The 17,430-nt window shown below is 35.0% G+C and overlaps 2 protein-coding genes across 2 annotated transcripts in view; one reads left to right on the top strand and one right to left on the bottom strand.

The window, feature by feature from the left end:
- The window catches only part of LOC149478131 (NADPH-dependent diflavin oxidoreductase 1), a 50,523-nt gene extending 49,446 nt beyond the window's left edge, over positions 1–1,077 (top strand). The window contains exons 7-8 of the mRNA XM_089709878.1: positions 48–274; positions 740–1,077. Of these exons, the coding sequence (XP_089566004.1) occupies positions 48–274; positions 740–953 (441 nt within the window). The 3' untranslated portion in view covers positions 954–1,077. The remainder of the gene's footprint in view (positions 1–47; positions 275–739) is intronic.
- A 1,322-nt stretch (positions 1,078–2,399) lies between these two features.
- On the bottom strand, positions 2,400–7,932 carry tex (THO complex 3 homolog tex). The gene is made up of 7 exons (XM_089709937.1): positions 7,654–7,932; positions 7,087–7,208; positions 6,519–6,654; positions 5,461–5,564; positions 4,689–4,850; positions 4,007–4,107; positions 2,400–2,599 (listed from the first exon to the last, which is right to left on the bottom strand). The coding sequence occupies exons 1-7, from the start codon at positions 7,858–7,860 to the stop codon at positions 2,442–2,444; spliced, it is 990 nt and encodes a 329-aa protein (XP_089566063.1). The 5' UTR covers positions 7,861–7,932; the 3' UTR covers positions 2,400–2,441.
- Positions 7,933–17,430: the final 9,498 nt, after the last annotated feature.

The following is a 17,430-nucleotide window of genomic DNA, read 5'->3' as shown; positions in this document are numbered from 1 at the left end:
TATAAAAACGTCAAATACAAATAAATCAACCATGGTTTTTTTTCCAGAACATTCCAATAATTTTAATCGGTCCCGGAACAGGGTTAGCCCCATTCCGTAGCCTCATACAAGAGAGGGTTAACCTGCACATAGCCGATAGAAACATTATACACCTTTTCTTTGGTTGTCGGTACAAAGAGAAGGACTTCCATTGCAGGGAGGAATTAGAAGGATGGGAAAAGGAGGGGAAGATATCATTGTACTGCGCTTTCTCGAGGGACCAGGAGGATAAAGAGTGAGTATTTTGATACAAAATGTGGTTTAATTGATAGGAAATATGTTAGAAGTTACATTATAGAAGTATCTATAATAGAACTAGGTAGCTAGTAAGCTGCCTAGTTCATATGTTTGTGTTAAAAACTTGAATTAAAAAAAAACATTTGTATAAAATTTTTGATTAAACTTTTGTGACTTGATTTTTTTTTCGTTTATATACTTTAAAACTATTTACCTATACTGAACATGTCAAAATTATTCCAGTTGCTTTTATTTGAAAGAATACCTAGTTAAAATACGAAAACTTTCCTCAACAAAAAAAATCATACTATAAAATCTATTAACTTATCTTTTCAAAACAAAATAAAGCATACTATTCTTCTTTATTATGTAGTTCTTTACAATTAACTACATATTTAAGTCACTTAAATGTTTCGTAAAACTGCGCATAAACGCTAAAAATAATATATTCATATTTTTTCAGGTACGTACAGCACAAAATTGCACAAAACAAAGAAATACTGCGCAGTCTTATCATCAATGAAGGAGCATACATTTACATAGCGGGAAACGCTAAAAACATGCCGAATAATGTGAAAGACGCTTTTGTAGATGAAGTTCTATCAGAAATAGATGACGCTAAAAGTTTCATGCAAAATATGACAAATTCTGGAAGATTCCAAACCGAAACTTGGTAAAGGAATTCAAAATGGATGCCTTGACGATATTTAATGTTATACTTAATCACTTTTATGTAGATTGGTTGTTATTAAGTTATTATTTATGTAGGTGTAAATATCAATAAAATGCTTATTAGATGAAGTATTGTTTTATTTAACTGCCTTACAATTTAATTACATCTTAATATATATATATAAATCTCGTGTCACAATGTTTGTCCTCAATGGACTCCTAAACCACTTAACCGATTATAATAAAACACACCATGTGCAGTTCGATCCAACTTGAGAGATAGGATAGTTTAAACATGTAGGTACCACGGGCGAAGCCGGGGCGGACTGCTAGTTTTCTTATATGTTAGAGTTTTATTTATGAATGTCTGTTTTAATAAAGAACAAATAGATACATATGAATCAGATAAAAAACAATCTAACATAAAAAATCTTAGAAATCAATCGGCAAACAAATGCAGTTTATTATTATCTCATCAAAATTTATATGTTCTGTTCATAGATACACATTCCGAGAATTGATTCGATACACTCGATACAAAACTAATTTTTCATTGTCAAACTATTGAAATAACATTCAAAAAAGCGCAGCGCTGAGCGCGCTACTTTTTGCGTGTGACGCTTCGATGCTCCCGAAATAAATTGTTATTTGATTTTGAATGTTATTTTAATGAGATCAATGTCGATAATAGTTTAACAATGGAAAATGCGCGGCGCTCCGCCTCGCCATATACTGAAAGAGTAGATTAAAGTTCGATTAAGATTCGATTGCTCTGCGAGTTGGTCAAGGAATGTGACAGAAATTCGAATTTTTTCGTTTCTTTAAAAAATTATGTTTGTTAGGCCGACAGTCTGTCTGACCAACGTGCAGGTGGAACATGGTGCGATGCAGCCTTTGTTCTTCATTGTTACCTTCGAAAATGGCATTTTGACTAACTTTAGCTCAATTATTCATTCAATTTCACTTTATACATTTAATAAAATGAAATCGCATTAGCTACTATTTTGTATTTTCTAAATCTAGTCTAAGATCCCACAGCAGGATTAGTACGTTCATAGTTTTTTGTGCTTAAACCAAAATTTTATGTATATTTATAATTAGAAGAATATATTATTATATCGACTAGGTTGCCAGTCAAAATTTAGCCGCCAGCATTTTTAATAAAAAATTTTTCTAATCGGTTTTTCGAAAAACATTTGGTTCATTTGTTATTTTAAATATAAAATGTAGTCTACATCACGGCAAATTATAATTATACCTATCTGGTACAAACAGGTTGTTGGTTTCGATCCATTTATACTTTCCTAGCGCACATTTATGAACCATATATAAAATTCAAGCTAATTTTTCTGTTAATTACATATGAATAACAAAAAAACTATGAACGCACTTATCCTGCTGTGGGATCTCGTACCATTCACTCATCAACATTTAGACAAATAAAAAACGTATTCAAAATAAATCATTTATTCATATTTTAGTGTTGCTAGTTGCTAGTTACTACTCAATCCCCACAGTTTGAGGTTGCCAGTATCTCTTTTTCTTTCTGGTGGTTCTTTGTCTTCACACGCGTAAGCTATTAAATATCTTGAGGGATGCCATGCCACTGTGAATGTTGCCGCTTGTACGGGGATCTCTGCTACTTTTTCTCCTAATAAACGAAATAATATTATTTTGTTGTCATATAATGAGTGGTTAATAAAGAGTTGGAAAAAATCTACTTCTATTATCTACCAGCATAAAGCTGAAGTTTGTTTGTTAGTGCTAACGCCTAACCTTAGGAACTACTGGACCGATTTCAGAACTCCTACACCAAGTGTTATTAGTTAAAGTACCCGTCACGAGAAGCTATAAATTATGTAAACAAACATCTTTTACTAAGTAAACATTTTATACTGCGAGATAATAATAAATTGACCATATTCAATCGACATGAAATATAGACGGGTTATATGAAAGTAACAACCTATTTAATTTAGTCGGATCATATTTTAACGACGCAAAGCGCTATCGTTTGTGTTTCTTGGTACCGGAACGCGTCCGTCGCAGGGATTGTGAACTATCGGGACGCCATTTTGAAATAAACGCATCATTCGAGTTTCGAATGCGTACGAGTTTGTTTCATTGCTTTGCATATATCGCGGATCTGGTTGTTATTGTTAATTTTGTTATTGTTTCGTTATCACTTTTTTATTGTTGTTACTTTAATTGTTGCGTTAATTTTATTTGTTATTACGTAAATTTGACGAGGTAAAACAATTATTACAAGAGGGACTGCAGCAGATTACTTCGGAAAATTGGAAGCGTTGTGTGGAGCATGTTATCAAGGAAGAAGATAATTTTTATTAAATTTAATTCATTTTTTTTGTTGGTCCAAATGTTGTGAACTCCTGAACACTTGTTTACAAAATTTATAGCTTCTCATGACGGTTACTTTAGGCTATTAGTTTTAAATAAAACTAGCGGTCCGCCCCGGCTTCGCCCGTGGTACATATGAAAAATAGATGTTGGCCGATTCTCAGACTTACCCGATATGCACAGAAAATTTCATGAGAATCGGTCCACCCGTTTCGGAGGAGTATGCAGACTAACATTGTGACACGAGAATTTTATATATAAGATACTAGAGGTCCGCCCCGGCTTCGCCCGTGGTACATATTTCGCAATAAAAGGTAGCCTATGTCCTTTCTCGGGTATCAAAATATCTCCATACCAAATTTCATGCAAATTGGTTCAGTAGTTTAGGCGTGATTGAGTAACAGACAGACAGACAGACAGAGTTACTTTCGCATTTATAATATTAGTATGGATAATAATAGCCTGTTATATATAAAAGTTTATCAATTGAGAAAATTGTATGCTATAGAAGTGAAATCAAACCCTGATAATACAGATAGGTTGTAAAAGTGACAAATCCATATTTCAAAAAGCCTTCACAAGCAGTATTATACAATTTCTTTTTGCCTTCCAATGTTCCATTTCGTTCCCTTCCATTTTGTTTTTGCCTTCCAATGCTATAAAAAAAAAAAGTATTATACAAAAAAAAAACAATTCTTACCAGTTTCCGTGTCACCAATATCGATAATGTGATCTTCGCTTGCTGAAGCGAGCAGTCTTCCGTCGAAACTGAATGACAGAGTTCGTACTGGCCATTCTAATCTGTAATAAATAGTAATATAAGTAGTAGAAGAAATTAGTAATTAAATAAATAAATGATTAAAGCGCGAGTGCCGAGAACACATGTCAGAAGTGAAACTTTTTTTGGCAAGATTCAACTCGGTTTGCAAATTCGGTAAATTCAAACGGGTGCGCTTTTAGTACTGTTTGCTTTACCAGTGTAGTTTGTTTTAGAGCTAGTTTAGTATGTGTTGTGTTTAATGTACTGTGACGAGTGTACTGTATTCAATACAGTACACTCATACATAATGCACGGCCTGCAGTATACAGTGTGTTCAAACACAAAGCGTATATTATAATGTGTGTGTGTGTGTATGTGTGTTTTAGGGCTTATTACCTATACTAGCTTTCCGCACGCGGCTTCGCCCGCGTTTTCAAAGAAAAACCCGTTCCCGTAGGATTTCCGGGATCAAACCTATCCTATGTCATTTCTCGGGTATCAAAATATCTCTATACCAAATTTCATGCCAATTGGTTCAGTAGTTAAGGCGTGATTGAGTAACAGACAGACAGACAGACAGAGTTACTTTCGCATTTATAATATTAGTATGGAGTGATATTACCTAGAAAACACCCGTAAACAGGCCAATTCACTAGTGTCCCACAGTGAAACAAGCGCGTCCGCAGATCCGGTCGCGAAGTACCGGCCGCCGGGCGCGTGCTCTATACATATGCATGTGCCCGGGTGCGCTTTCAGTACTGTTTGCTGTTCTAGGGACGGATACCTGGACGAAGAACATTTGATATTTAGCTAACATTCAAATGCTCTAAAAATGATAAAATTTAAAGAATAGAAAAAATCGATCATGAGGCAGGATCCTAACCCGCGTCTTTTTGCTTTATCGAGCCACGCCTAGCCTCACGGCCACCCGTGATCCCGCCAATAAGAAACCGAAATAGTAGAAGAAATTGGAGAACAATACTTTATTTGTGAATTTTATTTTTTGTAAATTTTTTAAACGTGTTTCATTTATTACTGAATTTTAAAACGCACTAAAATTTTAAGTGACTAGAGATAAACTACGATAACATGGCGCGCCCCTCCAAAATTCAAAACATTTGAAAGTATTTGTGAAAGTATTTACAATGCACCACCAAGAGTCAGACCGCTGCCGGCCTGCTACTAAAGTACTAAAGACGAATACGTACAACTACATACAAACTCCTTCGTAAGGATGTCACTACACACATTGAAACTGTAATTTAGAGGGGCGCGCCATGTTATCGTAGTTTATCTCTACTAACATTTGAATGTCACAAAATCGATAAAGAAACAAAAATAAAATGAATTAATGTGCTCTATAAAGAACTACATGCTAATTTTAACAAACTTACGTCAATATGTGAACACATCCCAGTCCATTTGTTAAGAAGAAGAGATCTGATGTTATGTTCCATGATATTTCATTTACTTCGAAGTTAAATTGCTCCTCTGTCACCTGAAATTAACATAACATATAAATAATAAACAATACAAAATGGATTTTTTTAATACTAGCAGTGCAGACAATTTCTTCTAATATTATAAAGGCGAAAGTTTGTAAGGATGTATGGATGTATGGATGTTTGTTACTCTTTCACGTAAAAACTACTGAACCGATTACAATGAAATTTAGCACACATATAGAGGGTAACTTGGATTAACACATAGGATAGTTTTTATCCCGGAAATCCCACGGGAACGGGAACTATGCGGGTTTTCCTTTGCAAACGCGGGCGAAGCTGCGGGCGGAAATCTAGTATTCCATATTATAGGTTGTCAGTCGTCACAGCATCACGTGTGAACGGCTGAACCGATTTCGATAAATCTTTTTTTTTAATGTTTGTGTAAGTCCAAGGATGGTTCTTATGTAGAGACAACGTAAATATGTACCACGGGTGAGGCCGGGGCGGACCGCTAGTAGGAAATAAAATTACGAATGTGTATAAATTTGGATTTTAGTTTTGACTACCACCGAAAGGATTTTGATGATGATTAGCAGTGCTATAAAACACTTGATTCCTTTTGCCAACAGGTCTATGAATTAAACCATACGGTATTGTATTGCTTGTATTATTAGTTTAGTTAACAAGTGATAAGATAACTGTGTTAAAAACAACCGACTTCAAACTTGCACTTGCAACATTTACAAATACAGACAAAAATGCTCATAAAATAAAAACTACTGGGCCTATCCGAATAAATATTTTATGGGACCAATTCGACACCATCCCGCATCGAACAAAAAAAGAATCACGTAAATCGGTTCAGAAACCTCGGAGTAATCGGTGTACATACATAAACAAAAAAAAAAACATACCGGCCGAATTGATAACCTCCTCCTTTTTTTTGAAGTCGGTTAAAAAGATTCAAATTTGTCAAACCAAAAATATTTTACCAACAAAATACTCACAACTTTATATGTGCGAGCGTCAATAAAAGACACTAAATCCTCTTTATTTCCCACAGCTATAGTGGAGCCGTTTGGAGACCAGGCTATGTTTATATTCTCTCCTTTTGTAGATATGGCTGCCGCACATTTGTGGGACCTGAGGTAATAATGCAGTATAGCTTAATTTTATTAGTATACATAATATTTCAACTTAAATATTTTCTATTCAACTAGATATTTTTGAAGTGCTTTTGATTCACTTAAATTAAAAAACAATTACCATAGGTTTCAGAAAGCAAATAAATTTTAATTTTTAATCTGTACTTAACTGTTACTTGCAAAAATCAGTTTATTTCTATAAATAATAACTAGATTTTACAATCATCATTTCACAGGTTTTTCATATTTTATTATGTAAGAAGACTAGCTGTGCCCCCAGGGTTTTAGCCGCATTGCTTCACTATAGTCTTTTTTCATAAATGGGCTATCTAACACCGAAATACATTTTAAAATCAGACCAGTAGTTCCTGAGATTAGTGCATTCAAACAAACAAACTTCAGTTTTATAATATTAGTCAAATTGTCTTACCGTGCATCCCATATTCTAACAGACTTGTCTCCACTAGCTGTGCTGAGGAGATCAGGATGTGAGGCGTGCCAGCAGAGTTGGTCCACAGAGCCTGTGTGGCCGCGGAACACAAAGTCTTGTACCTGTTCAATATAAATGATATCACTACATAGTATAAAACAAAGTCGCTTTCTCTGTCACTATGTTCCTTTGTATGCTTAAATCTTTAAAACTACGTAACGGATTTTGATGCGATTTTTTTAATAGATAGAGTGATTCAAGAGGAAGGTTTTAGTATATAATTTATTAGCTTTTAGACACAGCGGGCGAAGGCGTGGGCGCGGCGGTAAGCTAGTTAAAAAATATAGAAAACTTCTTACATCAGTACAAAAATAGAAGAAAGTAAAACTAATATGCCAATTAAAATACATACCTAGTTAAATGAGCCTCCTAAGCAAATTCTGACCACAACTTTTTCAATTCTTGCACTTAAATGTATGTCTGTTCTTTAGAAGATAATATAACTCTTTTCTAATGTCAATCATATTATTTTTCTGCAAGCAAGTAGTGATTTTTCTTTGTACTTACCAGTCTACTCCGTTCCAAGTTGAAAATAACAACGGTTTTATCAAAAGAACCTGACGCTAAGCGCCTTCCATCGCAGGACCAACCAACGGAATGTACTTTTGAAGTATGCGCTATATACTCCCTGGTCACATTGTGTGTTGCGAAATAGTTACGTAGCTCTTTTAGATCTTCTATTGGTGTCTGGCCTTGGACCTTTGATTCTTTCATTATTAATCTTTCGATTCGGTGTTAGTAAACAAACTTAACATAACCTCACTTTTCAATTAATGACAGATTGTACCATAGAGTAAAATAATATACTGACTACCACAGAACTTCTAACCACAGATAATATTCACACGTTTCTAATATTATTTGTGGTAAAGCGGGAACATTATTATTATAATTATTACAATAATAATAGTGTTCCCGCAATTATATAATTATGTGATAATTATTCATCGATATGAACCGTATTATTATACCTAGAAAAAGCTCTATAGAATACAAATCTGTATGGTTTAATACCTACATTTTTAAAGAGAATCTTCGTTCATAGTGACCTTTTATCGCATATCATTAAGTTAATGATCTAAGCCTTTTATAGACAAGCAATATTACAATAGATAGGTGGGTTTCCATACAAATCGTATAAAATTTTTGTCTGTTGTCTCGATTCAAGCAATAATTTTTGAATATTATTATTTCTTTTCAAAAGTTATTCGTCCTCTGTAACACAAGCCTAATTTTAAATAAAAAAATATATTTAAATCTACGCACGTGTGAAAGACATCGCGAGCCCGATGTTGTCGTGTCGTGGTACTTATATTACTTGCTCTGTGAGGTATACACAATATATAAAACTACTGGACTGATTTTGATGAAACTAAAATTAAAGTACACGCAACGAAGTCTTAAGTAGCAAGGTCAGCTTTTCTCAAACATAAGTTATCTGTGAGCAAGTCCACCAATCAAATTCTACAAAATATTATAGGGTAACGGCACCAGTGGTCAGCCAGGCACCAGTGATCAGCCTATTGCGTTGTTTATTGGCCATAAATATCGCTGCAATCAAAATAACCAAATCACACGCACTTAAATAGAAGCTCTGTTTCGTTATTGGTTCATGCATCACGCAATAGGAGCGGCAGGGGGTCAGGGGAGAGAAGTAAACACGTTCATACAGGTGCTGTCCGCCGACAAGAGCAGAAGTGTCATGTTCGCCATATTTTTTGTTTCACGTGGTGCTCTTTTGAAAGGTGAGAAATAACATATTTTAGTATGAAATGTGAGTGTGTTTTATAGATAATAACTTTATAGATTACTTGGAGCATTTAATTTTATGAAATTTGATAAAAAATATTGTTTTTTTAGTTAAAAATTTGAGGGGCTGACCATTGGATACTGATTTTTTATGAAAGATCCAATGGACAGCCCCGGGGCTGATTACTGGGATTATTTCCTAATTGTTAGATAACTCAGTGGTCAGCCGCATTTCAAAATATCTTTTCAACCGGCTGACCACTGGGTCTCAATCTGTGGTCTCAATGATCCAGTATTCAGCCACGATGTTATTGAAATAATATTTTAAGTATAAATTTGTGTGTAAATCTATAAGTTAGTTAAGTTTTACCTGAAATAATGGTATTATGTGTATTCATATCCAAAAGTTATTATTGTTCCCTTTTTTTTAGCTAAAAATGCCGCCAAGACAACAGTATCCTCCAGAGAAACTCTCATCTGCCATGGTAGCCATACGAAGTGGAATGCCGATTAGGGAGGCCAGTAGAACATATGGATTATAGATACATCAATAGGACATATTATATACTAATATCGTTGATTTTTTTTAAAAAGAATTATTGCTGTTTTTATGATAAGTAATAACAAGTTCCTAGAAAATATGAAGACACAAAGAGATTGTAATAGTATGTTTACAATAATAATGCATTATGTGCGATATACATTTTTTTGTGCTAAGTGAATCGTTGCTATAAAAATGTGATTAATATCGTTGATTTTGATATAACATTGTTTATTTTGATATCATTATGAGTTATACTTACTAAAGGCTGAACACTGGGTTCAACAAGGCTGTTTATTGGTTTTTAGAGGCTGTTCACTGGGACACTGGGCCATTTTTTGTTTAAAATTAATTATATATTTTACTAAGAGAATTATTGTTTTTAATAAACGTTGATTCGAAACTACAATAAACAATAAATCCATACATGTTGTACGTTTTTTTATTCGACGATTGTTGTAGAAATGGCAATTGTCCAAACTTCAAAAAGCTGTTATGAGGCTGACCACTGGTGCCGTTACCCTATCTGTTAACAAATTCAAATATTTGAAATTTGAATAATTGTAGGCATGTAGGTACACAGTAATATAAAATATCTTATTATTATAGTAATGATCGATTGTACGCTTTTCCTGGGTCAGCATAATTTAAATTAAAATGAGAACATACTCATATTATTGTGCTAAATACTTTTATTTATTTTCGATGTATTCTCGACGCCATACTTTAATCTGTGTCAAGAAGTATAAACACGGGGTTAGCCAAAAAGTTGTTATAAACGCCATGTGTAATAGTTTTTCCTGAAAAAGCAAAACAACTGATCAATGTGCTAGTACCTAAATTGGATTTGGATATCTTTTAAGGAAAATATGCAAAGATTTCTATTTAAATTTAATATGCTAATGCACGGATAAAGGAAAATTTTCATGCTAAATAAATAACATTACGTACAAAGTAGGAACATGGAGCTCTTGGGGGTGTAGCTATACCTATTCCAACTTGAGCAAAGTTCTGCTTAGGCACATGGAACTTTGGTTTATTTTTCGCACGAACTAATAAATTAATCATATTCTTCCCCAACATTTCGGGTCTCAATTTCACGCTTCACTTTTCGACTGAAAACTGACGTAACAACAATCTAGATTATATTTTTTGAATGTAGAATTTAGTTTCTGCTCATTTTTTTTTTCGTAAATCACAAAGGCAATGCCACTGGAAGTATATACTCAAAACTCGTTTTAATAGCTTAGCTATTAGCTACCCACAGTAGCTACCATATTATGATTTATGAAGCATCATAATCTGTGGAGTTGCATTCTTTCCAGTTTTCCTTACCAATATTATAAATTCTAAAGTGTGATTGTATGTCCTTCATGGGCATTTACACATTCGTATCGACGAAACATTCGTATATCATTCTTTAAATATTTGTAAGTAAATATAAGTTCGTGACTGCCTTTTGATTACGTCTGAAATCTAGGCATCGCCATATGGTGGACGTTCCATATACCCGGACTAAGCGGTTCGATTGCACATTCTTTATCCGAACCGCGAGGGACTGGAACATGCTTCCTGAATCTGTGTTCCCCGATGAGTACAATATGGAGGTATTCAAGCGTAGAGTGTAGAGTGGTATGGTATCTTCTAGGGAAGCGCGTACCATCTAAGACCACATCTCAGCTTAACATTAGGGCTCAGGCGAGATTGTGGTCAAGCGCTTCCCTATCGATAAAAAAAAAAAGACGGGTTGCACTCCGGGAGTGCCGGCAGAAGTGAAAACTTGATTATTAACGTTCAGCATGTTTGATATTTTGGAATGGTATCCGTCTTACGCATGGAATATAAGGACTAAAAAAAAATCCGTCTTACGCTTTTTCGATCAGGCCACGTGTCCTGACGCGAGTTTAAGATTTTATACCCAACGCCGCTAAAGGAGTTTTCACTTCAAAAATACCGCTATTTACCTGAATCTCAAGGCGATAGCACAGTATTATAATATTATTTCCTACAGTAAGGAATCGCCTTTGATGTCGCGCGATGCCGCCGCCAGCGTAGGTACTTACGCTGCCACACGAAAATACGCTAGGGTTGCAACAAATCTATACTTATAATAAATCTGTAGAGAGGCCAATTCTGTACATGAAATATATTTAAAAAAAACTATGAAGGGGTGATAAGGGATCGCTACTGATGCCAAAAATGCAATTAGTAAAATTTTTGTCTGTCTGTCTGTCTGTATATTCGTTATAGAAACAAAAACTACACGACGGATTTTAACGAAATTTGGCACAATTATTCTTCATACTCCTGGGCAGGTTATAGTATACTTTTTATTACGCTACGATCAATATGAGCAGAGCAGTGAAGGGAAATATTGGGAAAACGGGAGAAGTTACTCCATTTTTTAAGCTTCCGTCGCGTGTGCAGCCTTAATGGTTAAAGCTACATAGAAATCATGTACGACACAAATGTTCTTAAATTATTATTATTATTTAAAAATAAATTCCTAGACAGCATATGTCTATCTTTTAAAATTGACTCACAATAACACGTGAAACTTCAATAGCTTAGCAATTCGGAGCTTTCTGATTATATTCGTCTACTCTTACGTATACAACACTCTCACTCATCCCTAATTAAAAAAAGTTAACATTATTACCTATTCAATAAAAAAATGGTTGCCTGTAAAGTCGGTTTTACGGGCGAAGATTTTACGTGACAACGTCTTTTTCTCGGTAGAATATTTATGTGCTGCGCGCGCGGCAGACCGCGGGCCTCTCTCTCGTTCGGTGACTCATCGTAACGTTACCGAGCGTTACACTTTTTCATAAGTGACTCCCAGTCGCAACATGGTCGCAACCTAATTTAAGACGTTGTCACGTCAAAAAGAATCATTTAAATCGGTGTAGAAACACCAAAGTTATAAATGAATAAAAAATTAAAATGTCATCGCGCGTGAATACAGAATCATGCCATATAAGGATTATTTTTGTGTATCAGTTGCCGCGTTCGACGCGCTTCGCGGCGGGAGCTATAAAAAGGCGGCGGGTCCGCACCCGTTTCGCGTTGTCACGGCATCACGTGTGAACGGCTGAACCGATTTCGATAATTCTTTTTTTATTATATTCCTTGAAGTACGAGGATGGTTCTTATGTAGAGAAAACGTAAATATGTACCACGGGCGAAGCCGGGGCGGACCGCTAGTGGGAAATAAAACAATTGTGATTATTAATATTATGATGAAATCATTTATTCATAAGTACATTCAAAATAATTGCGATTATTAAATCTGATGTAATTATTTGTTCATAAATATACATATAATTACAGATATTGCACTGCTAAATATTATTTACGTGGACACTTTATTTTTGGATGTTCTTAATTGTATATTATAACATTTAACTAAGTAATGCATTCGCATTGGGATGTACAATCTGATTAGAAAATAATGAGGACAACATATACATAGCTTTGATTTTAATTCAAAAGATACAATTAATACAATCTTTCTGAAATATTGTTTCCTTCTGTAGATTTACATCCGTAAACGGAACAGTTTGTGCGCGCCATAATAGAATATGTAAGTACCTATCTTAATATCTTAATATGTATTATAAAGGCGAAAGTTTGTAAGGATTTATGGATGTATGGATGTATGGATGTATGGATGTATGGATGTTTGTTACTCTTTCACGTAAAAACTACTGAACCGATTACAATGAAATTTAGCACACATATAGAGGGTAACTTGGATTAACACATAGGATAGGTTTTATCCCGGAAATCCCACGGGAACGGGAACTATGCGGGTGTTCCTTTGAAAACGCGGGCGAAGCCGCGGGCGGAAATCTAGTCTAGTATATTATAAACGCGAAAGTTTGTAAGGATGTATGGATGTATGGATGTTTGTTACTCTTTCACGTAAAAACTACTGAACAAATTACAATGAAATTTAGCACACATATAGAGGGTAACTTGGATTAACACATAGGATAGTTTTTATCCCGGAAATCCCACGGGAACGGGAACTATGCGGGTTTTCCTTTGCAAACGCGGGCGAAGCCGCGGGCGGAAATCTAGTGTATAATAAAATTATTACACAAAAAATACGACTGCGTCGTCCTTTCACGCTAGGTAAGGCAAACTAAGCGTGTTTGCCTTACGCGGCCCGCGTCGCCCGACCCCCGCCAGTTCCCCTCCGTTTCTCTGCACAAGTACATTCGTCGCACTACTGTAGGAAATATGGTAATACTGTGGCGATAGTTTGTGTTCGTTAATCGTCTCGCACTTCGCGCGAATGTGTAATGCATCATCACGTCGCCATAAGAGGTATTTTATGCTATGATTTGGGCTTGGACTCTAGAGACATCCATACTAATATTATAAATGCGAAAGTAACTCTGTCTGTCTGTCTGTTACTCAATCACGCCTAAACTACTGAACCAATTTTCATGAAATTTGGTATGGAGATATTTTGATACCCGAGAAAGGACATAGGCTACTTTTTATCCCGGGAAAATGACGCAATCCCGGAAATCCCACGGGAACGGGAACTATGCGGGTTTTTCTTTGACTGCGCGGGCGAAGCCGCGGGCGGAAACCTAGTCCAAAATAAGTTTAAAATGCAATGGGAATTGAGATAGACCAATAAAACAACTAGTTTTATTATCAGTTTTAAACCATTGTTAATAAATTATTAAACTTAACGTAACGGCACCAGTCTTGTACAGATTAAGGAAAAAATTGAAGTTTTTTGCAAATTTCTCGTAAGTTTTTTAACTTTATTGGATATTGTTTAGTTAAACCTTTAGTTCAATGTTAGTTTAACGTAACCAATGTTAGAAAAAAGATTACAATGCATAAATAATGAAGTTATTTATATATTAAAAAACCACTTTTTTGCACCAGTGTTGGACAGTGAAAAATCTAATGATGGACACCCAGTTTTGGACAACATCCAGTTATGAACACCCATTTATGGACTGTACCTAATGTCGTTTCTCCAGTTATTTACACTTGGAGAAGACTTATAGTTATCAAAAGAATCTTGAAAATGATGATTGGAATACAATAAATCGGGGATGTATTTATAAAAAATAGTACTTATTAATTATTTTGCATACTTAAACAGTCTTAATTTCCATTTTCTATGCAAAAATTGGACAAATGCATCGTTAAATACGAGTTATGTCCGTTAAGAAACACCAATATGGTTTTTTTCTCAATAAGTCAGGGATGAAAAATATAACTAAAAAAAGTACTGCCATTCCATCCATTTTGGGACTTCTTCTTCTTCGTTATATCACTCTAGGGGGGTAGATGTTACCCGCTTCACGATGTTCCGCCATATCTCCAAGCGCGGATCCAGGGGGGGGGTCACGGGGTCATGACCCCCCCCCTGGGCTAGGTCCACGACCTAAGTGGACCACTAATTTAATATTAACTTTTTTAAATTAACAAATTAATACTGTTCAATATAATGTTTTTATTGAATTTTGAGACATAAAAGTAATATAGGACAATGAAATCAATTACAAACGGTAACGGAAGAGAATATAACAAAAATTATAGAAAATGTTTATTAGGGTCGACCTGTGGTCGTAATTTAAGGACAAATAACAGGTTTATCGATTAAAAAAAAAACTATAAAATACAGTCAAATTACAACAAAAAATCGGCCAAGTGCGCGTCGGACTCGCGCACCGAGGACTCCGAGCAAACATATTTTTTCATTATGTACACATCTTACAATTTTGTTTAAAGGATTTTTTTCTTTATCTGTGCTTGTAAGTGCTTAAGTCGTTGCTTTTACCCAATTTTCAAGACTGTGTTCACGGGAAGTACCTTGTAGGTTTTGATTGATGATTCCCTTGCAAGTAATTGCGAATTACAGAATATACGGCTCTAATTGCTTTTTCTTCAGATTGCGTTGACATAGAATTTGAATTAAATAACAGATTTAAGTTATTATAGACCTGAGTTCTGATGTGAATATCAATTAAATACATGTAGACGTTCATGAGTAAAGGGATTGTAAGTTTAAAATTATTTTTATTTTTATATAATTTAATCAAATAATTAGGGTTTTCGCAGTTATTACTACATCTGTGCTATAACACGATACTTTTTACTCAATTTCAAGACTGTGTTTACGGGACAGGGTACTCCCTGCAGGTATTGATTCCCTTGCTAAAGTCGAAATCCTACGGTCTACGGTCCCTTGATGCTGTGAAAAATTCAAACGTTTTAGCCAACGCAATCAAAAGATGCAGCTGTAATTGCTGAAATATTTCGACACTCCCTAAGAAATCAAAACCTACAGGGTAGTTCCCGAGTACACAGAGTCATGAAATTTAGTACAATCAAACGTCTTATAACGCAGACTAGCTTACCGCCCGCGGCTTCGCCCGCTTTCTCTAAAACCTTATAAATTATATGCTATTCCTTTTGAATCACTGTATCTTTAAAAAAACTGCATCGAAATTCGTTGCGTAGTTTTAACGATTTAATCATACATAGGGACATAGGCACAGAGACAACGACTTTGTTTACTAATTGCGAAAAGCATGAATTTTTCCTTAGATTATAGTTTATATAAAAAAAATATTTTAAAAATTTTTTAACTTACAACCCTGTTACTCATGAACGCTGACATGTATTAACTTGATATTCATACCAAAAACTCAAGTCTAAAATACCTTTACGCTATAGTAAAATCAAACTTCTATGTCAACGAATCAGAAGATACAGCCGTAAATGCCGAAAAATTTCGCAAATTTCGACATTCGCAAGGGAATCAAAACTCAAAACCTACAGGGTACTTTCCGTAAACTCAGAATCTTGAAATTCAGGTACAGGAATAATTGCAAAAAATATATATTTTTCAAGTTTGTCTGCCTGTGAAGACCCTTTTTCTCAGGAACGCGTGGAGGTATCAATCTGAAATTCATACCGAATACTCAAATCTACGGTTCCTTATAGCTGTGAAAAAATCAAACTTATAAGCCAACGCAATCAAAAGATACAGCCATTTATGCCGTAAATTATCGCAAATTTCGACATTATCGCAAGGGAATCAAAATCTATAGGTATTGTACTACTTCCTGTGAACACAGAGTTCTGAAATTTGGTTAAAAGCAATGTCAGCACAGATGGAGGAAAAATTGCTAAAACATATACATTAAACATTTCATGCTTATCAACATTCGCAAGTGTTGCCAGGAATCAAAACCTACAGGGTACTTCCCGTGAACACAGAATCTAGATATTTAATCTTTATTTAATAGAAACTTAAGTCTTATAGCACAGATAAAGGAAAAATCGCAAAAAGCACAAATTTAATATTAAAACATATAAAAATGTTTGTACGGAACTCTTGGTTCGCCAATCCGACTCGCACTTGACCATTTTTTTTTAAATCTACGTATCAATTAAATTACCAAAATATAGCTTTTGAAAATTGACCACGTCTATGTGACCCCCCCTGGCACTAAAGCTGGATCCGCCCTTGCATATCTCTCTGTTTCCTGGCATACCGCTACACTCGTGAAGTGAATCGCCAATCTGAATCCGCCAGCAGCCTTTCTGATCGGTCCATCGATATGGATTCCAAATTGTAGCACGAGGCAAAAAGCTTTTTTTAAACTGTTGTCAAGATGGTGTGGATGAAATTTAAGCGTGTGTGCTATATGGTGATGAAATTTAGCAGCAGACAACGATCCAAACAGTTCATCAGAGAACTCTCTATGATAGATGCGTTACAATACGCATAAGTATGCGACTTTTCTACGCAGTGATAGAGAATGAAGCCGAGAACGAGTCGCACAGCACATAATTGACCCATTGTTCTAAAATATATTCTTCATGTTTAGATAGATATTATGTTGTTGGACCCATTAGTGTAATTTTAACAAAAAATATCAATGTCCATTATAGGAACCAAAGCAAATCCAGTCATGGACAATTGTTGTACAATATTGGAACCCTTTGTT

The sequence above is a fragment of the Colias philodice genome, chromosome 23 (genome assembly GCF_061535455.1).
Source record: "Colias philodice isolate Cphi_HAF_F1 chromosome 23, ilColPhil1 Martin Lab GWU primary, whole genome shotgun sequence".
Classification (NCBI taxonomy): Eukaryota; Metazoa; Arthropoda; class Insecta; order Lepidoptera; family Pieridae; genus Colias; species Colias philodice.
Note: the sequence above shows the minus strand (reverse complement) of the source record. Positions and strands in the feature narration are given on the sequence as shown.